We start from the raw sequence: 25,505 nt of genomic DNA on the forward strand, positions 1-25,505 counted from the left end.
AGTACAAAGTCCGTAATCTGGACTCGTCGATTCCGGATTATAGATCATCAATTTAAATCTGGTAAGATGGCATGCAGAAATTATACAATTAAAAATATGAAACCGTAATTTATGAAATAAAGAGCAATTATAATCTAAAGGGTATCAAATTTTACAAAAAAAAAAAAAGCTTAATATTTATTTGTTTACTTTATTAAACATTTTTCCAATGCGCGCATACGTAATGTATGCGCCTTCTTTATGCGCATGTGTAATGTATTTGCATTCTCTGCACGCATGCGTAAAGTTTGTGGCTTTGAGGTCCGGATTATAGATCATTCCGGATAATGGACGTCCTGATTACAGACTTTGTACTGCATAATCAACAAATACAAGTTTAGAATACAGCATATAAATGTCTAAATAACTATTAGCTCAAACATTCATTAAAATTAATACCAATCCTTCTAGGACTCAAAAGTCCTGAAAGGAATATAAAACAACAAAAACTATCCCCTTCTTTATGAACTTGATGCCACATAAACTCATTTAAATACAAATCTAAGGGGTGTCACGCTTTTCTGTAAGATCTTTTCTTATGTCTTTTTGACGAATTCCATAGCCTTTTAATGCTTTGACTATGCACATCAGAGCATAGCCAGACCTGCAATTTTGTAAATACTCCACTACATGCTGTTCTGTAGAAGAAAGAATGAAATTGTAACCCTTTTTTGACTCTACTTTTATATGTGCCCAAAGATCATCAAATGTGGTGATATGTGTTCTGCACTGGTTTTTGGCACGGTTGTATGGCAACCCTTTTGACATTGAAAACTCTTTTGCTGGAGTGGTTTAATTGCTCATTGGTTTGTGTTGTGCGTGTTGGTTGGCCAATGTTGCAATGAGAGACATGGTTGCAAGAGGGTCTGGGAGATTAGTGTCTGTGCATGATAGAAGTAAGGAAATGCTGATGCAGTGTATTAAAGAGTGGATTGAGCCTTGTGCAACTATTTTTTTTTTCCGGATGGCTGGAAATCTCACAAGGATTTAGGAAAAGAAGGTTTTGAACATTTATTTGTGAACCATAGCATGAATTTTGTGGATAGCGAGTCTGGCTGTCATATCACGGAGTACATGGTGGCATGTTAAAGCTACATTCTACTGTCCGAAGACACATCCATTATGGGTAAGTGCATTTTATTTTATTGTTTTTACTTTGTAAAATGTTATATTCATTGTTTTTTTACTATAAATTTCTGTTGTTATGGTAATTTATTTTAGTTTATTTTGTTGATTTGTGCACAATGCCTAGATTGTGCAATTCATAGATTTTTTCTAAGTTTAAACAGAATGCTGTGTACATGGTAGTCTTTGAAATTTATTGTTGTTATGCTAATTTATTAAAGCAAGGTGTGTGTAGTTTGTAGATTCCTTTGCCTAGACTGTGCAATTTGTAGATTTTTTTTTTTACGTTAAAACATATCACTGTGTACATGGATTCTAGTCAAATATTTTTGGTTAGAAACTTTGTTTTTGCTATCTAAATTTTTTGTTTTTGTTTCAGATTTTTAGCTTAAAAAGTGTGTTCAAAACGTGGGTTTTGCATGTGCAAAAAACCATGTTTTTGGAGATATTTTAAAGTTTGAAATGTAGACAAAAAAATTTAGATAGTAATATGGCACCATGGAGTTTCTTGCAAAAAATTTTTGGCGAGAAATTTGTCACCAAGCCAGGGCGTATATAAGTGCAGTTCCCCTTTTTTTAAAAGATACTACAGAGAAACAGAGAAAGGTAAAATCCTAGTATACGGTGCAGCCTTGGCGCAATTTTGAAAATTATCGCCAACACCAAAAATGATCCAAAGAACGTCTATATATATACTATACACTATATACTATGTATGTATATAACACAGTATATACACTATATATATAGTATATACTATGTATAACTATATATATTCTTTGAATGACCTGTTTACTACTCATCGTATATGTCGCGTATAAATGCTCATCATAAAGTAGCCAAATCCCGTGTGCACCAGATACTAGGATTAAACCCAGAGAAATAGCAGCTAATTTATAATTACCTTACAAAACCTAACCTGGCTAATTGAAGACAAAGCAAAGTTCTTATTAATGTATAATGACATCACGCTTATCCATTACTGGTGAAAAATTATTGCACTGTTTGGAGACATTATTGAAAATAATGAATGGCAAAATACATAAGTGTCTGGTTGTTTTATACAACTGAAAGGGGGAATCAAGGAGCAAGATTGGAAAAGTTAGGAGGATGGTACAGGACTATTTTGTTCATGCTTTACAAAACCAGACAATAATACATGAATGAAAAACAGAGTGACACTAATTTATGGGAAAACAGCTAATTTATGCTGTACCTGCAAGTTTTTTAATTGCACACGAATGCTTTTTGTGAACATTCTGTTGCACTTTCTGGGAATTTTTTTGACAATTAATAGATATTCTACAAGCATGTTATCTGAGTATAAGAAACTAATATCATCACCTTAAACTCATGGCTGTTTTTCCATTTACCTGATGAACTGCATGAAAATTTTGGGTCATAGAACAGCCTAGATTTTGATAAAAGCTAATTGCTCTACCTTCAACATGGCTCATTTACATACATAAAACAAAAAATTTACAAAGGAGATAAGTTATACAATTATCATATATATCATTTAACTGCTTTTCAAAGTGAAGCAGCCATAGTTAATAGAATGACATAATATAAAATAAAATATTTTAAGTTACTTTTAGTTCACTTTAAACATTATTACAATTTGGTGAATATTCTGATTTAATTAAATATAAAAAATACAGCACATTTTATAGCAATTTAATGAGATACTTAAAAGTAAATAACACATTAAAAATACCAAATATTACAAGGTTATTACCAACATATTTATGGTAACCTTTCCCCTTCCCCCAACAATTCTAGTGGACTTTTAATCATTTTATTATTATAAAGAATCAGCAGCAGCAGTAAAATTCAGCATTCTTTTGCTAGTTTCAGTTTGCAAGTCTATTCTAAACATTTCCTTTAAATTTACAGGTATAATTTAAGTGAGTAAAGATGAATTAGTTAACAGACTTTTAACTAAATGTTTCACATAAGTGTTTATAAAATAAAATTTTTAAAAAATGCCCAGTTCTCAAAATCGTGTATTTATATCACACGATTTGGAGGCAAAAGAGAGATAGCATTAGTAAATTGCTCGAATAAGCCGCTGCATAAAGTACTTAAAATGATGGTTATATACATATTTATATATTATATTTATTACACATAATTTTATAGTACATATACATAATCTTTCTATATATATTCATAGAGTTTCTTTGCTTATTTAAAACACATGTTAAACCACCTGATATTGGGTAATCAGAGAAATAAAGAGTACTTTTCCGTTTTGCACCTGCCATGTTTTTGACGTATTTGAAAAGGAAGTGCCATTTGGGCTATCGTTGTGCATGTTTGAGCGTATATCTATATAATATTCTTATAACTAGAAATAGTTTACAATTTAAGTGCATAATGGAAAAGCACTGTGAGTAATCTTGACTCTCAAATTACATCGTTAATGGGCATGAAAATGCATATAGTATGACAGCACAAGGAGTTGCAATTATCATTAATAACTTATTCTGTACTTACTTACCTTCGAATAATGTATCACTCGATCAAGCATTTAAGCATAAGCATTTAAGCATAAGCATTGATTTAAGAGAACAAAAGAATAATCTTCGACTTCGGGAAACTAGTAAACAAACTATGTACTAGTGCACTTCACAGCTGAATCTTTCTGCTCAGAGACTAGCATTTTGTTGCAAATAATATTATTTTGCTAATATAAACCAAGAAGAAATAATATGGATTAAATACCATATTTATTAATTTCTTTTTCAGTGTCTTTGATAAAGTTTTTACCGTTCTGAAAATTAAGAATCTGCATGACTTCTACAAAATTAATTTCAGACATTAGTTCAGCAGTCTTAATTTGGCATCCAAAATAAATTCTGTTTATATTTTCTACTTTCTGATTCTTTATTTTGCATGTATATGTCCTTTTCTTATTTTTTACATCTGTAATGATAAATGCTTTTCTTCCTTGCACTTGCTTGATTTTAAATTTAATTCATCAAGCTCCAAATTGAAAATAAGGATTATTTAGCATCAAGAATAAAATGCAATAATTTTTGACAACTGGGAAAGCAATATGAATGGTAAATGATAAAAAGTTCAAATCATGTCTAAAATATTTATTTTACTAGGAAAAAGAGAATGAATGAAAAAAGTCAGGCCTAAAATTTGAGCAGTAGACATTAAATCTTAAAGTTTAATTTCATGAATAGGAGCATGGTATAAGCATGTCCAGGGGGAAATATGCATTAACCCTTGTTATTTAAGTAATACGACGTATGTGAATGAGTCTGGCGCGAGCCATAGGTGTGGATTAAAAGCACAGAGCTCTAGTGTACAATTGGGTGCCCCTTCAATTAGCGACATTTTTTTTTTTTTTTTTTTTTTTTAAATTTTGGCGATGAAACCTCATTTTTGGTTACCACGATAGTTTTAACTTTGTTTTAGCTTCCTGATTTTATTTAAATGAAAATAGATTGATGTGTACATGGGCAAATTTAAGCCAGTGCACAATGTCTAGTTTGTGCAATTCTAGGATTTTTTTTTTTTTTTTTTTTTTTTAAGTGAAAACAGATCGATTTGTACATGGACACAGAAATTATGTGCAATTCTTTGACTTCTTATTTTGGTTTTGTGCAGCGGCCATCTTAAAATTGTGCCTTTCTGGTATCGATCTTGGCGTCAAAAAAGAATCGCCAAGAAACAAAGGGCACCCAATTGTAAACTTTTACCAAGCACAGCTTCACCGCATATTTATATAAAGAGTTATAAATAAATCGCATATTTATTCATTTATATGCATTATACTTTATATTTAATAATTTATAATTCTTATTAGCAGACAATTTTTATGTTTTAAACAATATAAAACTTTGTTTTTGCAGTTTTATGTTGAAAACGAGGAAAATATTACATAAAGCCCAATAAATGCACGAATAATTTATAATTTAATGCAGCATTTTCTCTACTTTGATATGTTTTAGGAAATTCACCTATTTAGGTTTAAGTATCAAAGAACTAAAAATCAATTAAATATTACATTTTAAAATTCATTTAACAAATATTTCAGTGATTTAATTAAAACTCAGTTTATTTCGACAGTTAGTGCGAAACTCTAGCATTTTTAAAATACTCATATGTAACAAATGGGATTAGAATTAGAATAGTAACTACAAAATTTGTATTGATACATAGACTGTAAACAGGACGATTTTAGGTCACTGTATACATAGTGCGTAATCTACCACTTTTAGATATTTACTTTTTAGATGTCGCCACTAAAAATTGGTTGTTCTTTTAATACTTTATTTTATGTTGCTGTCATTTCTAACATTTTTCGTTCATGTATATATCTGAACGAATCATAAAAAGGCCCTTTTAACACTCAAAGAATAGATATAATAAATAAAAGGACCTGTTTTCCAACTTATAATTTCTTATTAAACTAATTTTACAAATTCTTTCTTTTGGTTCTTAAAAAGAAATTAAAGATTTCAGCTGACGGTAGATTGAAAATAGTAACCGTGATAAGCATTTGCAATGGAAAACCGCTGTGACTTAGCAAAAATTCCCCTATAAAAGAAAAAAAAACGTGAACTACGAGCAACTGCGAAAAACCGTTACATTGGGAGCTTGAATTAATTCTCGCTGTTGACGAAAAAAGGGCAGTAGTTGTACTAATGCATAGAGATCCAAGACGTATCTAACAGTACAAAACCTTAGGCTTTCAGATCTGTGTGTGACTTTTGAGTGGAGTGAAAAGAACACAAATTTCGTAGATGAAAATATTAGTTCACTTGGGTAAACAACCGAAAGTGCGTTCTCTCTCTGTTGGCTCTGACTTCAGTGAAGTTCTCCTTCCTCAAATTAGCATATACCTTTACATTGATTTACGTTGAGTGCAAATTTGTACTCGACTGTTAATTTTTTTTTCCTATCACAATCATTATTAAATTTACATAGCATAATGGTTGGTACTCACTGCGTGGCTGTATTAGGCCCTAATAAGGTGCGCAAAATAGAAAATAATCAGCAAAGCGTATTATTTCATACATCTAGAAATTTAAAGTGTGTATTAATTTAATGTTTAAATTAATGAGATGTTATGTTAAATTAAGATAATTATATTAAATTATTGTTTAATTAAGTGGTTTAATGTATAAATAGCAGTAGTGTATGTTGTTTTTAATTCCCATATTACTTATATTAATTAATTCTTTAATATATTATGCATTCTCTCATGTGCATTTAAGTACGAACTGTGAAGAGACATAAGTGAAACTGAAAATTTAAATTATTAAAGAGAGATATGTAATCGACTTACCGTAGCTCATGAGAAGCTTAGGTAGTTACTGTAACTGACAGTGCAAAGAACTTGAATAGTTTCCTGTACCCCGTTTAAAATAAATTTGTGTACTTTTTCGTTTCGCCGGCGCAAATCTCGCCAAGCAGACTTTATTGGCAACAACACACAGTATACACATAAAAAATGTTAACAAATGTTAGGTCTAAGAATTTTTTATTTTGAATGCATAAACCTTTTAATATCGTTTAAAATTTTGTAAAAATCCAATAAATTTGTAAAAAGACATTAGTTTAAGAATTTATTATTCAACAGGCTGGTTCGCCAGTTCATATCACGTGACCCCAAGTGATCTCATCTCATGTAAACTACCATACAAAAATCTAATTATCTTAGTAATTATCTACATTAATTCCAAGTTAAATCTTTATTTGGAATACAAGTTTAAATGCAAGAATGATTTCAATTCGTACGAATAGCTTACTCAGAAATTATGTAAAACCGCAGTGCTTTACTTCGCTAGTGTATTCTCATTAGAATTGATGAATTTAACCCTTGACTTTGCCTTTTCTGTATTTTCGCCTTCCAGTGAGAGGTAAGATTGCATTCTAATTTACTTAATTACCGCGAATGGGCTTAGGGCATAAAATTGTACTTTCTGGTAAAAATTCTATGTAATTGCATGCTAGTATTGAAAGAACCAGTCAATCTGATAAGAAATGGCTGCGACTTGTTTTAAAAACGAGGCATAAAAGGTTACGAGCGAGGATATTCCTTTTGGCATTATTGGCGGCTTTATCGCCTGCGACGGCAAAACGGAAAAGTACCTAAATTTGTTATTAACATTCGTAATATTACATTCATTCGAAATTACAAGTGTTTTTTCGGTGGATGGATTTATGTTTTCTCTCAGCAAGGATATTTGAATCATCATATATTATATACCGATGTCTGCCACATTTAAATTTAGAGAAACTTTATTTGAATATTTTAACTATTTTTCAAAATACAGAACTGTGCAAGTTATTAAAATGATGTTTAAATTACTATTCAAGTTATTATACTGTTTAAGTTATTGTACGGTACTGTTTGGTAATGTAAGAGAATTTAATGGATCTGCATCAGATTCTTATTGCCATAGAACCTGGATTAACATATTCAACCAGAATTACAGGTAAAAGTATTACTTTTATGACTTTTGCTTTAAGTGCATAATTCTTTAAAATTTAACATATGGTTTCTGAAGAGAATTTGAAGTTCTGAAGAAAATTGCAGAAGCGATTGGACCTAAATAAGGCTCCAGCAACATAAATAAATTTAAATCTCGGCCAAATTAGGTTCCAAACATTAGGGAGAAGTTGGTTACAACTTTAAATATCAGACAGAGAGTTAGGTACATAATAAACGGCCTTAATTTGAGTTTCTTCTAATTCAACACTTTTCTTTTTCAACACTACATATTTTCAAATTTTTGTAAAATGTGGGTTTTTCAGTTTGATCATGCTAAAGTGAGTAACGTTATAAATAGCTGAATCTTGAATGGTAAATTCTTTAACGAAGTTTGGAAGATTTCTGGTGAAAGAATAAACTAGTAAGGAAAATTTTCTTAATTAAGACTTAATTCTTAATTAAGACTTATTCTACACAGTAAACAATACTTGAAGAAATACTTTTCGACTTCAAATATTAGAATTTTTATTTTCTCAATGAAAAACAGAAAATACATCGGAAGGAAATTCGAAACTACTATTACGAGCAGCTACAGCGAACTTCAGTGATGTCACAGCCTAATGAGTCCCTGACTTTTCGTATGTTTAACCAAGAGCTAACCTGTTCTTCTACCGACCTTGAAAAGAACATATCTATTTAGTGCCTAGAATAAGTTGGGTTTTGTACTTATAAAGCACCAGCTGCAGAAGGTGTTGCTCTTCTGCTTTCATTTCAAAAAATCTACCGCGAAAAGTCAACGTTTGCTAGTGGAAGCATATGGAGAACATGCTGTGTCGGAAACTATGCGCAGAGATTGGTTTAGACGATTCAAAGACAACAACTTTGGGGGTGAGTGACAAAATGTGTTCTGGTCAACCGAAAAAGTTTGTCGATGAACAGTTAGCGCATTGCTGGCAGAATATTCATCTCAGATTTTCAGTTGTCTGAAACACTACATGTGGATACGTCAACGGTTGTTAAGCATTTAAAAGAAATGGGATGATTCAGAAATTGGGAAAGTGCGTACGACGTGAATTGACAGAAAGAGACGTTGCGAAGCGTTTAATCATTTGCTCCAAAAACAAAACCGGAAGTATTATATGCATGAACTCAGGGACGCATCGCTGTGAACCATCAACATCAGCATCAAAACCGGATATTCATGGCAAGAAAATTATGCTGTGCATTACGGGGGGGGGGATCAAATCGGTGTGGTGGAATACCATGAGCTGCTGCAACCAGGTCAAGCGGCAATTCAAAATTAAATTTCCTTCAGTGCGAGATTCAAATTGAGTAACTGTTTTGTAGGGTTCAGCATTCACTGCTGAACGCTACGAAGCACAATTACTCATTTGAATCGCGCACCTAAAGCCCGCAATGTGCTCAGAGATATGACAAAGTAAACCCGCTTCATGTTAGTGCCAAACCACATGTTGCGAACCTACTAAAGGAAGTCTCGAAGGGACTTCAATGGGGTGTCTTACTCCATCCGCCATATTCACCAGACATCTCCCTTCCGATTACCATTTGTTTCGGTCCATGCAACATGACTTTTTTGAACAACACTTCACATATTTTAACAATCTCCAAAATTGGCTAAGTGGATCATCTCAAAAGAACTTGAATTTTTTATTGCAGAATCCATTTGTTATTCGTAAATTGAAAAATGTTGTAACTGCTGAACAACACTACTTTCAGTAAATTATGTTATGCCAGTATATTAAAAAAATAAAAAATAAAAAAAAAAAAAAAAAACCATTTGTTTTCTGTCTAGCAAATAACGTGAATTAATTCAAGTACCCAATATCTTAAAATCGTAGTTAGAAGAAACGCGTATACGCAAATCGGCAACCGTTGATAAAACGTTTTATTTTAAAAGCAAAAGTTTTCACTAGCCGAAGAACTTGTAGCCACAAGCACGTACGAAAAATCATTACATTTTAAAAACAACGCATACGCAGATCGGCAACCATAAACGCAGTTTCTCGCCAATTCAAAACCGAGCGAAATCTACTTTATCGCCAAGGCCACTGGATAAGTCAAGTACCCCTATTTATCTGAAATGTTCGACATATTTGACAAAAAATATTAATTTATATGTTCAAACATGTTTAGAAAATCTTGCATAGTTTGCTCATTGTATAAGAATGATGTAGGTATGAACAATAAATCTTGAAGTACGTGATTCTTGATGTATGTTATTCTTAATGTATTTAATTTTTGAAGTTTTTCATCTTAACAGTTGGACGAATCATCGCTGCAGCTCTTCTGTTCTTGAGCTTAATTTTTCTTCCTGGAATTATATCCATAATTGTACAAGATATGGATGAAAATGTAGCTGAAAGTAAGTCATTCGTTTTCTGTATTCTTCTCCTTAATTCGAATTGTTAAGTCCTGTCTTGCACATCTCATTATTTTAAAACCAAGTTAACTTTTTGATTTCAGCTAATGGTAGCTTCATTACTGTTTTGCCATCCCTCTCAACTTCAAAATTAACCTTTAACTGCTAGCCTTAGAAATGGATTAAAATTTTGCTACTGAGAAGTCTGTCAGATAGACATTTTTATTAGTTTTTAGATGATATAAAACTGGAACGATTCTAAAAGTTATTTTATAATAATATTAATAGAATGGAGACTACCATAAAAACAGTTATATTTATATAATTGCAATCGAAATGCGAATTTCATTTCCCATCAGAAACGAAGTTCTAGAGTAACAAAAGTGCGTACGAAAAACAATTAGAAGTTAAAAAGAACATGCTAAAATTTGTTGGGTTGGGTTAGGTTAGGTTACGTGAATGCAGTAGAGCCACGAGGGTTCTCTGCTTAAGAGTAGGGATGCCTTCATGGAGGACTTTCTAAAAGAAAATGGCTTGCATTCACGTTACAGATAGGAAAAACCATGCAGTAACCATGAAGCCAGCCCGTTGGCCTGCGTTCGAACTCAATAGCAGGTCGAGCTACCTGTATTCAGCAGGCTTACTAGCGTCTACATCTCAAAACGGCAGCCTATGAGACAGGCGATTCTATTATTTTCATCGGGGAATAGGGAAGTTAGAATGGTTTTCTGAGGAACGCCAACGGCAGTGGACTATATGTTTGCTTACATTTGGAAGTTCAAAAAATTGGAAAGGTGGATTGCCTTAGTTTCTGCGGTTACTTTCAGAGAAATATTAGGCAGCTTTTTTTTTTTTTTGGTTTGCTGATAGAGGGCAAATAGATAATTTACCTTTATAATTTACCTTTATAAAAAACAATACATCAATAATTAAAACAATTATTTATAGTTCATTATTAAAAACTTTTTATAAATGCATAGTTATCATATAATTAACAATTCGTCCATGCATTATCTCATTATTTATTATAATTAGAAGAGAAGATATTTTTTAATGTTTAAAAATTTGCTGTTGTCTTTTAAAAGATTTACAAGTCTTAAGATTATGTTCTGTTGTGTTAAATATATTCGCTTCATCTTAAATCTTCTGAAGTTTAAATAGATAAACGCGGATTATAAATGTAAATTGTCTATTTGCCCTCTATCAGCAAACCGAAAAAAACTGCCTAATATTTCCTTGTAAGTAACCGTAGAAACTAAGGCAATCCACCTAAGCAATTTTTTGAACTTCCAAATGTAAGCAAACATATAGTCCACTGTCGTTGCATTCCTCAGAAAACCATTCTAACTCCTCTACTCCCAGATGAAAATAATAGAATCGCCTCTCTCGTAGGCTGCCGTTTTGGGATGTAGACGCTAGTCAGCAGGCTTAATCATTCGGCTACTGGTGAGGCTCTAAAGTTTGTTAAAATTAAGCTTTGGCTAATAAAATTGAATAGAAGTTCTTTTTGGTGTGCGGGATACAAAAATTTTAGAAATTGAAACTGACAATTTGTAAGAGGACAAGAAATTATTGAAACTAGGGTAACTTGAAAAAACTGCTTTATATAAACTGTAAGTATTTTACATAAGCAGAAAATAATGGGAATATCATATTACCTTCCACGTAGCATATATATCCGTGTAGACTTTTGTTAAAGTGGGCTTTTATCAATATGGGTTTATATTAATTTGTGCTTTTATCAACGTGGAATTTTATCCATACGGGCTCTGCGTGGGCAAGTGCGTGAGTATTAAATTTTAATGAAACAAACCAGAACTGGCGGTTGAAACATTTTCGTTCCATAAAGTGAACTAAGAAAAAATAGACATATAATTAATTTAATCAGTCCTTTCTGTTCTAGTTAGTTTGTTGCCCGACAGGAATCTCCGCTACTCGTTATAGAACTGTTTAGCTCGTGAGTTCTATAGAATCATTTTAATTTACACCTTTTTCAGTTTCTGTTATTTTTAAAATGGCAATAGACAAAGTAGAACATCTTGAAAATAAGACTAAAACTGCTGTAAACATTGCAATTGGTAGACACTTTGGAAATTAGCTAAAAAACAAATAATATAGTTTGCATTTTCATTACATATTTGCCTGTTTCGTTTGTGATGTAAATATATATATATATATATATATATATAAATTTAAAAAAAAATTACAAATTAAGATAAAATAACGCGCCGAACGAGTAATAATTTAGAATTCAAACAGCAAAAATCAGTGTTATATTTGCAAATTTTCGCAGGACTTGTTTCGATGGTTTTACCGAACCATCATCCTCAGCTGCCAAAACGCAAATGAATATAACGCTGATTTTTGTTGTTTAAATTCTAAATTAATACATTAGAAAATTGTTCTGGTATTTGCATCTTATCTCAGCAAAGGCACATCCGTAAGCAGCAGAAATTAACTTGCCAAACGTTTTTTTGGTTTATTTAATTAGGGAAAGCATCGGAGAGCTATTTGCCTAAGAGAACAGGTGCCTTATGGAGGCTTTCTAAGAGAAAATGACTCTTATCTAAGTGCATGGTGAAAACAAGGAAGTAACAGTCTGTTCGCCTAGAATCAAGCCCATATCGAATGCAGTGTTCAATGATTCGGCCGTTTGTGGAACCCCCCCCCCAAAAAAAAAAAATATCTATAACCACTCCTACACCTTCAACGTGTTCTTTCACTCATTTTTTTCCCGAGAATCATTGTTGTTTTCGCCCTTCAAGCCAAACAAACAAACAAACAAAAAATATTTCGCGAGTTTAGAATTAACGCTGTTATTTCAAATGGTATAATAATTAGAATTCATAACCAGATGGCGGGGCAGCATGTCAGTTGCAGTTTTTAGAATGTCGTCTACATAGCTCCGCCACTGAATTCGTCTCGTGCCATTGTGATGCAAAGCCTCCTATGGCATGGATTCGATGTTCTTGTGCCTTTCTTTCTTTACCATCAACTTCCAAAGTGGACTTTCTGCTCGTCATTATTAAGTGCTCACATGCTGCAAAAATACTGTACGCAGTATTACTGAAAGACACACATATAATCAATCAATCTATATACGTGTTTCGGCTAGCGAAAGCCACTATACATATTTATGCCCTATCTTTCGTATTAGGCAGAAGGGGTGAGAGAAAAATCAGAGCAACCTCAAACGACAAGGGTTAAAAGAAAACCAACTTACTACAAACATGGGACCTCAATCCAGGAATGAAAACTTAAAAAAAGAACTCTTTCTTAAGCCCCCATTGCTGAACCGGCTACCAATGCAATCATCTCTCCTACGTATACAGAAACTATGAGGGTGAGGGGAAGGGAGGCAATTGTTGACTCCATGTTATTGACCGTCACGCTATCTACTCTGATTGCCGAAGCTACTACTGTCCGACAAAGAATAGGCTTCCCTTTCTGGAACTAGGAACCAGGTTCACGTATTTACCCCTCAGCATGCATTTATCATGTATACAGTACATATCTTAGATAGGACCAGTAAATGACCCCGCGGGGGAGGACACATAAGTAAACCATATAAATCTTATTCTTGATGAAAAGATAACTTTCATCAACCATTGTTTATGAAAAATACAATTATTCTTGCATAGGCAATTACAAAGCTGATGAGACGTTTATGAGTGCTTATTCTATAATTTGGTGAAATTCTCCTTTACGATTAAAACTAGAAGAATAATTTATCTGCAAATGATTTAGCCTGTTTTTCTGGTATGCTAAAGCTAATGTATTTACTTCAACAATCGCAAAACTAGGTTCTGAGAGTTACTCTGAAAGTTCCTTTGTTTATTAGAAATGCTGTCTTTCATTAGGATCGAAATATTAATCCTGTTGACAGTGAGATTCTGATTTACATGGCATTACAGCAACTGAAATAGCACTAGCTCTGACTTAATTAATAGTTTAGGAGATAATAATTTCTGATTTAACAGAAAGGCAACCTACGGTTATTCAGGAAGTGGTAAATGCTTTTGTACAAACTTGTAGGTTTTTGCCTTAATTACAAACCCTTGTAATTATGCTAGTAAAGGCATCAATCTGTTGTTACGTGCCTTTGCTAATGTGGCCCAATCTACGGCAGATATGTCTTGCTGTATGCAGTCCTTGCCCTGGAGATTGACTGGGGCAACCCCCGGCGTTCTGGCTAAGACCTATACTCAAACAAACTCGGTTCCTAGGATACTGAATCAGTCTTCACAGTGACTAGAACCATCGACAATTCGGTGGTCCATTTAGTCGCGGCAGAGACCGTAAAGGTATTGTCAAGTATGTCTTGTGCTGTGTGATTGCTACATGTTAGATATTTCAAAGGTTGTTCTCGGAGGTTCGTCCCCTTGGTCAGCTCAGGGATACTGACGTTGTCCTTGTTTTTTTCTGTTTTTTCGGTGACAAACTGTTGTTTGATGGCTCATAAACCTTACCTTGCTCAATGTCGCCCGAGATTGATCTTTTGGGGTTGCACCCTCATGGATCGCCTTTACGGGTTTAGGTTTCACCCCGTGTTAAAAGCTTTTAAAAGTTCAGGTCAGGAAGTCTCTAATAAGTAGTGCACTAAATGCAGTCCTTCCAACTTGTTTGAGATGAATTATTTTCTTTATGAGTCTTTTAATTACTGGGAAATTACCAAATAGTGAAATGAAAGCTGCATAATTTATTTGTTGTCCCGATTGGTGTACCTTGGATTTAAGATATGAGTTATTTAAATGTAGCTCTTTCTGCATTTTTTAATTAGAAAATTGATATATAAGTCAAATGTGTATAATTCTGTCATCAGAGACCGATAGGATAAGACCGCTGAACACTTGTAATTTAACCCGACCGTAGAGTAGAATACATCAGATGCTAACTAAATGAAATAACTTATTTTTGAGCTGGGACATTAATGGAAGGACTATGTTTCGTTATTAGTCAATATATTCTATGTACTGGTATGTAACGAAGTAGGCACAGGCGTTTTACTATCTTTTTGCAGGTGGACTACCTAAACAATGGCTGTGGAAATTAGACGATCTAAAGTGGTCTGTTCTGGAAGCTGCTTGTTCCTTGCCTTTCAGTGCTTGCGAATGGAGGCCATACCACAGACGATTTCTTTCTTATCTGATAGTGAACAGCCTGGCTGTAACATTTTGTACCGCTTTATTTTACCCTGGATATGTGCGCGGTAAGCTCGATCAGTTACTTCATTATGACTTTTCTTTTCAGCTATACCAAATACTTTCTCATGAAGTAAAATACCGTATTTACTCGCATATTACTCTCTCTCTCTGATAATCTCCGCCCTTAAGTAATAAAAATTAATTTAATTGCGTAATTTTCCACTTATTCTTTGAATTTAGAAGTTAGTTCCTGCACCAGAGTAATCAATATCTGCAATTTCTTAAATTGCCCTTCTCTGCACATGTATTTTAAAGCCGTTTATTTAAGTTCAAAGTAGGGATGGGCAAAAGAGCTGTTTTATGGAATCGGATCAGAACCAGTCGCCTACTAAAATGAATCGGTTATTTTTTACGACTCAACGCTCGTTAACAATGACCTTGAATAAATGATCCACAATGAGGGATGTATCAACAGCGGTTAGCGAGGATGGAGCAAAGATCGGAAAGAATCGAACGAGCAGTGGGCTGGGGACCGGCTAACGATTTTCGAGCGAAGAACGAAAAAAATCGAACGGGCAATGGGATCGCGACCTGTTAGTGAGGTTGGAACGAAGAGTGGAAAGAATCAAACGAAGAGCAGGGTCGGAGGAATCGACTCAATTGAGCGCTAACTCCCTGAACTGATTTCTTATGATGTTTCCTAGAATCACCTTTCGACACACAGAACGAGAAATAAAATTTTAGAACACATTTATTAAAGTTTCGAAATGATGAAAATTGAATTCACTATCGTGGGAGAAAACACATTCTTTTCTACCCTAAAATGGGAATTGAACTTTCCTGCAACGTTTCCACCAGGAGCTCAACTCTTTTTCGAGAAACGAGCGGTCACTGTCTTGGTAAAGTAAATCAGTTTGTGAACGAATACCTGATAAAAAAAAATGTAAGCATCCGTAATAATACATCTATGAAAATTCATCATTAATAATATATCCATGAAAACGGTTCACAGTGTCAGTATCACTTTCATTAAACAATGCATGGTTAATCTTTTTATCAGATGCACTTTCCGCATGTTGAATGGGAGTATTATGGTCATTCTTTAATTATACCTGATGAAAACCAGCTTTTATCATAAAGTTCAGATCTGTTGTTCTTGTAACGGTTGTCGTGGAAGCGACGTTTTTTAGCTTTTTTACCCAGAAGCCCTTTCATTATTTTCCATCACAAATATAATAAACATGTTTATCACTGCATCAAAAACACTAACGCAAAATCAAAAATTCAGTACCAAATACTAAATACTGTAAATATCAATTTAGCAGAATCAAACAACGAACACGGAAACATGGCATAAGTAAACATTCAGAATAAATATTGAGTAGAAACCTTGCTACTGCTTGCTGGTGAAATAAAAATCAGACATGCAAGCTGAAATACAATATAAGAATGGAATATCCAGTTCTCACCTCAGTATTGAGGTATCACCGGAGCCATAGGCTAAAAGAATCTAATTAATCCAGCAATAGCTAAAATTTTGTAAAACAATTTTGAATAATTTAAAACCTAGCATAAATTTTTAAGTTCGTTAACCAGAAGATGTATTGGCCTCGCCAACATCTTTATTGATATTTGGATACAAAAATTACAATGATCAATTTATATGTAAAAGAGAAGAGATAATAATCGTATAGTAATACAAGAGTAATATAGATTCAATGAAACAGTGAAGTATGAGATACAAAAATTACAGTCTTTACATTTTTGATTAATACAAAATGTAGAATAACATACAACATTTATAAGCCGTTACAGATCAATGTTAGACATAAATTATATTTTCATTAGTTTATTACATATTCCATAAGTTTAGATAGATGAATTCGACCTTTTTCTAATAACAGTAGTTTACCCAGAGGATCGAAGTTTAGATTTTGAGGAAATAGTTCTTGTCGTTTACTGTCCAAACTTGGGCAGTCTAGAATCATGTGGAGTGCATCTGCTGAATCTAAGCCGCAAAGACAGCGACTTGGAGGATTTTTAATCTTGAATCTGTTAAAATAACAGGGAAAGGCTCCGTGATTCGATAAAATTTGATTAATGAAAAAATCATTAAAGTGTCTTCTCTCAGAAATTTTAGGAAGGATTTTGAAAGTTGATCTACCAGTTTCTTCTTCTTGCCATCGGCGTTGTCACAGGATGAGGGCTTGCTCTTTGGCTTTACGCACTATATTATTAAGTGGAATTTTACAATTTATTCTCTCCGTGGAAGAAATACCCTTTTTGGCAAGCTCATCTGCTTTCTCATTTCCTCTGTAACCGCGATGGCCTCTTATCCAATGTAATTTTGCTTTAGTTATAAAGACGAGCTTTTTAACTTCTATGATTTCTGAATTTAAACATATCAAACTTTGCCAAAGATTTTAAAACTGCTTGACTATCCGTGTATAATTGGGCTTTGCATTTATGATCTTTTAACCAGAGAAGAGCTGATTTCATCGCTTGTGTTTCCGCTTGGTAGACGGAACAATTTTTATCCAGCTTGTATGAGTATTCTAGTGAAGGATCATATTTCATGAAGGATTATCGTGTCCTTATTACCTTTACTTTTTAATGATATCTCCCAAACTATATGGAATATTTTAACACAGTTTTTTTTAAATGGGCGGAAATGTTCAAGCTGTGAGGAACAAATCGTAAATATGAAGTGCTTGGATAGAATGTGGCTTATGAATGTTTTCAACCATCATGTACTTTAAATCAAAAGAGCTTTAACATCACAGCAAAAAGTAAAAGTATTTTTACAGAAATTTCTTGGCTGTTTTCATGCCTTCAGCCCAACAAATTAACTTTTTAAAGCTTCAGCTAAGGGAAATAACGGATGTTTTTCATTAAAGGAGAATACGCGCCAAACACTTTTCTACAGAAAAATATATGAGCCTACTGTTCAGCCTTAAATTCTGTTTCGCTCTTAGCTTTTTTAGCAGTGTTTTTTGCTTCAAAGTAAGCATAGTTAATAAAAAGTTCTTAAAGCTTGTCATTCTGTTTCACTCTTAATTGTTGAAATAAATCTGTCAAAACTGATTATGAAATTTATAACGAGGTAATAAAAAGCTAAACGAGCTGGGGAGAAAACGCAGGTACAGCTTTTAACAGTCCGGAATTCTGCGATAAGAGTATGAAATGTTGAAAAGCAAAGCCAGAAGCATATTCACAAAGCCTACAGACCTTTTATACTACGGTCTGCTCTCATTGGATGAAACGTATTCTTGGCGGTCATTTTCGGAATGGTGAGTTATCACCTTGTAGCGAACGCCAAACACACCTTCTGGGCTTTCAGTACAGAGAAACGGCCTTTGTTTCATTAGATAAATTTTTATTTTATAAATGAATGCAAAAGAGAATTATGTGAAATACATTTTAAACAATCTACTGATCTTATTAATAGTTTATTTGTATTTGGCTAAAGAATGAACTAAAACTGTTAAAAGTTTAGTAATTATTTGCCAAAAAAGTGTTGTGTTAGAAAGAATCTATTGCGTAAATTTCCATAGCGCATTAATTTATGCAAGTAAAGCGACATTTAAAAAAAAGTGCACAATGAAGGAAAAAAAAGTCAGCAAGCGTTATGCAAGATCTAGACTCTGAAGACCGCGGGGAATGTGATGTAGTAAAATAAATCAAAACTAAAAATAAACCAAGTCAAAACACTCAATAAGCATTTAAGGCGTCGAATACCTATTCTTTCACTTAAATTATGAGTATGTAAAATTAAATTATATTTTATTCGAGGATGCGTTATTTCTACACTAACGCTTTTTGGCACACGAGGCTCACAAACAAATAGCAAAGACGATGGAATAAAAGTCGCCAAACACAAGATTCTGTAACCCCACGTTTACTGTTTTAACCAGTCGGGGCAAACCGTAGAAGAAACGGTCTGTAGGCTTTGTGAATATGCAAGTAAGAACCGCAAATGCCTAGTATCACTTGAACTTTCGTCTTACCGTGTTAACTCCATCCCAAAAAGTCTCCTGATTAAATGAACAGGTATATTTCTCACGATTAGAAAAGTTTTACTGTAGCTAAAATAAGCTGACGTCGGAAGTACTTGGGAAGCAAGAAAAGGGGCAATATATCTTTCTATACAAAATTATTTGGCAAATGTTGATCTATAATGAAAAAACTCCGAGGTAATTTTAAAAGAAGATAAAATTTGCTATTTGATATTGGTACGGTTGACGCCGGTTAATGTGATCGCGGTTAATGTTATCATTCGGATATTGTTATAGAATTACCGCCGGTTTGAATATGAAAATATGGAAATAAGTCGCTTATTGCGACCAACATTTCGGGTAATGTTATCAAAATAATTTAGAATGAAATTTTTGAACCGAAGGAAATTCTCCAAATAAAGTCAAAATAAATTTTAAAAATTACCATGTGACCGGAAAATGTTCTTAAGTTAGGGATTACGTGCCCAAATTGCTTCGCTGCCAGTGACTTTCGTAAATAAACCCAAGCACATCATGTAATAAAATTTCTTGAGAATGTAGATACGAAATCGGTGAATGCCCTATAAATGCTGGTATAAGAGACAACATCCAAATATTAAGATTTAGGGGTATAGCATCGGTCAAATAATTTCCAGAAACATCAACAACATTTTATACATGAGCTTTATATAACATCTGCAGACATTCCAATGACAAACAATGACTTTCTTCTGAATTAAAATGCTGTGGAAGTATGTATGTATTTGCTGCTATCTACACTGCCCTCCAAAAGTTAAGGAACAACATGTTTTTGGTGTCTAATTTGAGAATGAAGCAACACAGAAACAAGAAATTTAGTGGACATGTTCCATTAAACAATCGTTTAATGTATGTGCTGTAAAATGCTTCTTAAGAACTCAAACATGAATTACAACAAAACATTGCACTCTTGACAGATTTGGATAAACAGTACATTACAGTTACTCGAAGAAAAAATGTGGTGGTAACATTATAAAAATGGGTTCTAATAAGGAATGTGTTCACCTCTAGCTGCAATATATTGGCAGCAGCTACGTTCCATGCTGTCAATTAAGTTTTCGGTCATGGGAAGCAACGAGTAGACACAGAGCAATTCTTATTCAAGCTCATTTAACACTTTAAAGGGAGATTTAAATCTGCAACCTGTCTCCCAAGGTAGTCCCAAAGATGCTCTATTGGATTGGGGTCTGGGGATTGAGCTGGCCATTCCACTCGCTCCATGCCGTGATTCTCAAATTATTCTTCATCAAACCGAGCTCGATGCGGTTGCGCATTGTTGTCCTTCAGAAAAAATCTAGGACCAATAGCAGCGGCATATGGGCGGATATATTCATCAAGGATCTCATCTCGATATCTCACACTGGTGAAAGTTCCTTCATGGAACACAGGTCATGCAGGTCAGTGTGACCACTTAGAGAGCTCCCAACTTAAATCATTATTCCACCACCTCTGCAACTGTGTCATTTCACAATGTGGGATTGGTTATATCTGGTGCGTTATTCTTTCCAGATCAGGTGACTACCTGAATTACTCTCCCATGTAAACCTGGACTTTTCTGTGAACAGAAGAGAAGCCCATTGTTGAGTGGTCCAGGAGATGTTGTTCTCCTGCCCAACATAAACGAGCAGCTCTGTGTCCTCGGGGCAAGGGGACACAAAAAACTGCTCGTCTAACATACAGGCTTGTATTCTTTTTATCTATCTTTTAGTGTTCTTTTTATCACAGACGTACGGTACTGCGAATATTCACTGCAGATATTATAAATATTTTATGATTGATCATTTTACTATTATTATTGCTGCCAGTGTTCATGAATAGCTAGTGTGTATCTTGAGAATTTATTCATGTGATTTAGTTATTTTAAATCGAATTTACGCTCTTACACTTATATGTTTATTTTTTCAGGATATTTATTACCACTGCCTACGATTTCATTCCATCCTCTGATCCGAATTGGCGATTTTGACATTGTTCATTGAAACTGCAAAGATTATACAGATTTCACTTTGTAAAAGGACATGTAGTCTTCCAACTGAATAAAACTTTTGTCAACGAGACAACTAGATTATTTTTATAGTCATTGATATAAAGATAAGCGAAATTTTATTTAGCCTTTTCTATAAGTAATTATACTCATCTTAAAATAAAATATCTTAAATAAGCAATCTACTAGCATCTATGAACAATATATATGGTATCAATATATATGATATTTAGCATCTATGAACGGTTGGTGAACATAAGTTCTTCATTATTAGTCTGCAAATTATATAAATTTCACACTCTCCGTGCAAATGGCGTCAGCAAGGGTGACTTTACTTCTGAGACGAATTCGACAGCATTTGAAAAGTTGTAAGCGTTTGAGAATGATACGAGTAGTATCCAGTCCTCGTAGTATCATAGGACTGGATCAAGGGGAATGATAATTTCATCTTATCGAGTCCTATATTGATCACACACATGCTATTGATGCAGTTGATTGCTGCATTTGATTGAAGGAAGTATGCACTCACGATATGCAGACTCCAGACGACCTCCACAAACAACAATGAGAGAACACCGAAGAGCTGCCTGACATCGCCTAATCTACCATTGGCTGCAAGTAAAGTAGTGATTTCCTCCCTGCAGCATCCTGTGAAATCTAATACTATTCACAGATGCTTCTCTCATCTACAGCTTAGGTGCGCTCCGGCTAGAATTACAATTTATCTTAATGACTGAAAATACCGGAGCCAAGATCTGGTGGGTTTCGACATAATTTAAGCTTTGGAAATATCGGAAAATCCGTTTTCCTTTCAGTGTAAACTTCAGTTTTCGGAAAAGCGTAGAAGCCCGGTAAGATGAATATAGAAGGTCTCTTTTTATTCAGAGCAACGTTCAACAAATTGCAGCCACACATGAAGACTACTACCCAATAATTGATAGAGAAGTTTACGGAACCCAAGAATTACTTACACTACCCAAGAATTGATAGAGACCCTTAATTACCATAGGTTGTATGGTTTTCCCCCTTGTCCACCACTATTGAGTGGAAGAGCTCTCTTGAATAGGCAAGCATTCCCAGTAGGCAAGCAAAGTCTTCTGCGAGCCTTCTTCAGTGTTATTACTCTAGGGCACTCTATATCTGTAACTACTTTTTATTATTCATCTAGCAGCAGACAATTATAGTGCTGTAGATAACATAATTACGTACACTGGATGGTGCTAAGATTACAAATGTATAATAATATGTAAAATATATAAAAGAATACAATAATATACAACAAGATACATTAAAGTAACTAGGCAATAAAATACAATATAATTCACAAAACATAGTAAAATACATTAAGTGCATTAATCACATATAGCTGTAGATCAACTAAATTCTTTAAGCTGCTGAGTAATTACCTTTATATATTGTCTCAGTAAGACATTTGAAAGCATAGTTAATGATCGCTTTATCTATGTGTTGGGGGAAAACCGTGCCTCTCTAACCAACAGAGTAGCTTCTCAAAAGGAAGTTAATATTACACAGATTGAAACGGAATGCTTTTGTGAGAGAGTATCATCTGCTATCCATTTCGTCTGACACTGAAACAGTGTACGACCGGACATGGCCCTGTAGCATTCTACGTTCTATGTTTGATTTCGAGTTACCTAGAAATCTCACTACTTTTATTTACAATTTTTTAACTCCTCGTGCTTTTAGATTCCGTGTAAGATCTATTTTACCAAAATATTTCATCCAATCTTCCAATCTGATGGAGTTTCTCAGGGCAATGTTTTGAATTGTTACTTTTTACTTCCTTGTACGAAGTAAAAAGGAAGTATTGTAATCGCGGAAAGTTTCAGGCATGATATTAAAACCCAAATATCCATTTTCACTCCTTTCGAATGCAATTTAACGAAGTTTTTGCGTGACATCTGTACGTAAGGACAGGATAAAGGATTCTTTTCCCCCTAAAAAATTGTAAAACTAATTTAACATGAATTCTGAGGAGAATTTTTCGTGGCGTCTGTGCGTACGTACTTACGTATGTCTCTCGCATAACTCAAAAACGAGTAGCCTCAAAACGTTGAAATTTTGTATATAGGACTACTATAACATGCAGACGTGCACCTCTTATTTTGGTTGCAATTGGCCGCACCAAAAGTATATAAATATATGTATATATATCCACTCTGTTACTCGGCTCAGTGATCTCAGTTTTATTACTCTTATGTGCTTGTAAATTGTGCATTTTTTGCTTTAAAAATGATTGAATTATGTTGTTCTTATCTTTCGGTTAAGCTTTTTATGCCTTTAGTAAATCTGTATGCAATATTTTTAGAATTATCAGCAACTTAAAAGTTGTTTAAGTGCCGCTAATCTTTTTTTTTTATGGCGGCCATTGATTGTTTACATTTGAAACAGCAGACTAGTGGATTTGTTGCCAATCTAGAGAAAATTAACTTCGCAACAACAAAGATAACGCCTTAATTTATTATTGCCAATTAAATCATGCCTAATCCTTTCTGGAATTTTTTCGAAGAAATAAGTGTTTAAGATTTACTTCGTAATTTTTAATATAGATATTTTGAGTTTTTATGTATTTTTGCTTTCTCGCGAAGGGAGAACTGAATTAATTGAATGAGAAATACTGAATCGTCTGTGAAAAACTGTTCTTTTTTTGTTTTTGTTGTTCTTTGCTTAATTTCTTTTATACACCGTTTTAGATTTATTATAGTATTTGAATAGAACGTGTGGCAGCATGTGGCGATTAGATAATTCTTAAGATGATATAAATTTTGTGCATGAACGAAATGTAACGCTGTTAAGTGAACCTAGGGTAGCTATGCTAAACAAATATAGGGAATTTTAAAGAGTGCATTTATTCTATTGTGGTTTATGCGCTATCGACGAAGTAGATTTAATTCAATCCATTAAGTTTAAAAGAAATGCAAGAAAAAATAGTTTAATATTCCGTACAAGGAAGTCATGTGGTGCACACATCAGATTTTTTAACTTACGTATCAGTAACATATGTCATCATCAGTTACCACCATCTATTAATAAAAATTTATACGTTGATGGTTTCCAAATTTCCAATCAGGTTTCTATCATGCGTTTGAATGAACGGTAATTACAAACTTCTCTTAACAAGCTTTTGTATACTGCAATAAAAACACCTGCATACGATGTGTCTGGCCTAGCAAGAGCAGACGTGTCCATTTCTGCAGAGGAGGGGATCTTCACCCTATGTAAAATTTGTTCATTCGGGTATACACCTATTTCAGAAGTGAGTGAAGAAATACTTCCAGGAGTTACTTTTGATAATAAATTGACATTTCATTCTCATAGTATGGCCCTATGAAAGAAGAGTGAAAGATCACTAAATATCTTCAAGATGCTATTTAACATCTCTTGCGGAGCAGATCGAACGTCATTACTGCAAGTATAATCACGTGCATACAAGCGTAGAATTGAACACTGCATGAGACTGAGTCGACGTAGTATCGATAAAGCTACGCCCTACACACCATAGAATCAACACCCATAGGCACAGGTTAGACAGAGTGTAAGAATAACACCGGTATTCAATGGACATTGCGTAATGTAGCCAACGATTATAATTATTAAGAACTTGTAATCAAGAGGGAAACAATTTGATTAAATTATTATTTTTAGGGTACTTAGATAAGACAGATTCAGCTTAGTAACGACACGAGCATTGAATAGATATTAGATAACGCAGCCAAGGATTATAATTATCAACAGCGCGTAACTGAGAAGAAAAGAATTTGATATTGATTTAAATAATTTTATTAGAATAAGATAGGCCCCGGCAAACACTCGAAACCGGCGTTTTAGATATCTTGCCTATTCTATGCCGGCAGAGGTAATGAACGTAAAAAAGCTATGTGGTTGATCATGCCAGTAGTTACATGCTTGTGCCAAAGATTAAGTTATGCATGTCTAAGTACATGCTGTATTAAGGCGAAACTAAGAATGTCTCATTAAATCAGTTACGGTTCCTTGAATCATAGCTCACTAATTAGATAACTGACAATTCTACAATTAATACATCAGCACAGGTCTGACCATCTGGGGGCCAGCGCTTTTGTTAGAACAAAACCAATCGGACCTTGTGTCCGTGTTATGTGGTGACTCTGCATTACTTTGGACTGATCGTACGGACTCGTCCAGATGACCTATCTTGTTGATGATATCTTGTTGATGACCAGATGACCTATCTAGATGACCTGCCTTGTTGGCTCTATGCAGTATCGGTTTTGTGTCGCATTTCAGCCCCTTGTCTTTTAAAAGAAACCGAGATCGTGGTTCAGTGAAATGAGACCAAATA

At 33.9% G+C, this 25,505-nt stretch overlaps 2 protein-coding genes across 4 annotated transcripts in view; one reads left to right on the plus strand and one right to left on the minus strand.

The window, feature by feature from the left end:
• Positions 1 to 3,826, minus strand: part of LOC118198361 (ubiquinone biosynthesis O-methyltransferase, mitochondrial-like) — a 28,843-nt gene extending 25,017 nt beyond the window's left edge. Inside the window, exon 1 of one of the 2 annotated variants that reach the window (XM_035370021.2) lies at positions 3,668 to 3,824. Coding sequence is in view for 1 of the 2 variants with exons in the window: in XM_035370020.2 (XP_035225911.1) it covers positions 3,668 to 3,697 (30 nt within the window). In the remaining variant the exon portion in view is untranslated. Of the gene's footprint in view, positions 1 to 3,667 lie in introns of both variants that reach the window. The other variant, XM_035370020.2, reaches the window with a different exon arrangement.
• Positions 865 to 21,255, plus strand: LOC118198362 (uncharacterized). Of its 2 annotated transcripts, none has more exons than XM_035370025.2 (4): positions 865 to 1,165; positions 9,903 to 10,004; positions 15,022 to 15,210; positions 21,085 to 21,255. In XM_035370025.2, exons 1-4 carry the CDS (start codon positions 1,162 to 1,164, stop codon positions 21,156 to 21,158), a joined length of 369 nt encoding a protein of 122 aa, XP_035225916.2. In that variant the 5' UTR covers positions 865 to 1,161; the 3' UTR covers positions 21,159 to 21,255. The 2 variants fall into 2 exon arrangements, with proteins under 2 accessions (XP_035225916.2, XP_035225914.2); XM_035370023.2 differs by lacking the exon at positions 865 to 1,165 and adding an exon at positions 4,072 to 4,232 and having other exon boundaries at positions 21,085 to 21,254.
• Positions 21,256 to 25,505: the final 4,250 nt, after the last annotated feature.

The sequence above is a fragment of the Stegodyphus dumicola genome, chromosome 2 (genome assembly GCF_044657685.1).
Source record: "Stegodyphus dumicola isolate Sdum_Otavi_A_Nest chromosome 2, ASM4465768v1".
Taxonomy (NCBI): domain Eukaryota; kingdom Metazoa; phylum Arthropoda; class Arachnida; order Araneae; family Eresidae; genus Stegodyphus; species Stegodyphus dumicola.

Coding starts and splice junctions, on each gene's coding strand:
- LOC118198362 (XM_035370023.2), top strand. Junction 10,005..15,021: donor GGATGAAAATGTAGCTGAAA/GTAAGTCATTCG, acceptor ATCTTTTTGCAG/GTGGACTACCTAAACAATGG. Junction 15,211..21,084: donor TTACCCTGGATATGTGCGCG/GTAAGCTCGATC, acceptor TTATTTTTTCAG/GATATTTATTACCACTGCCT.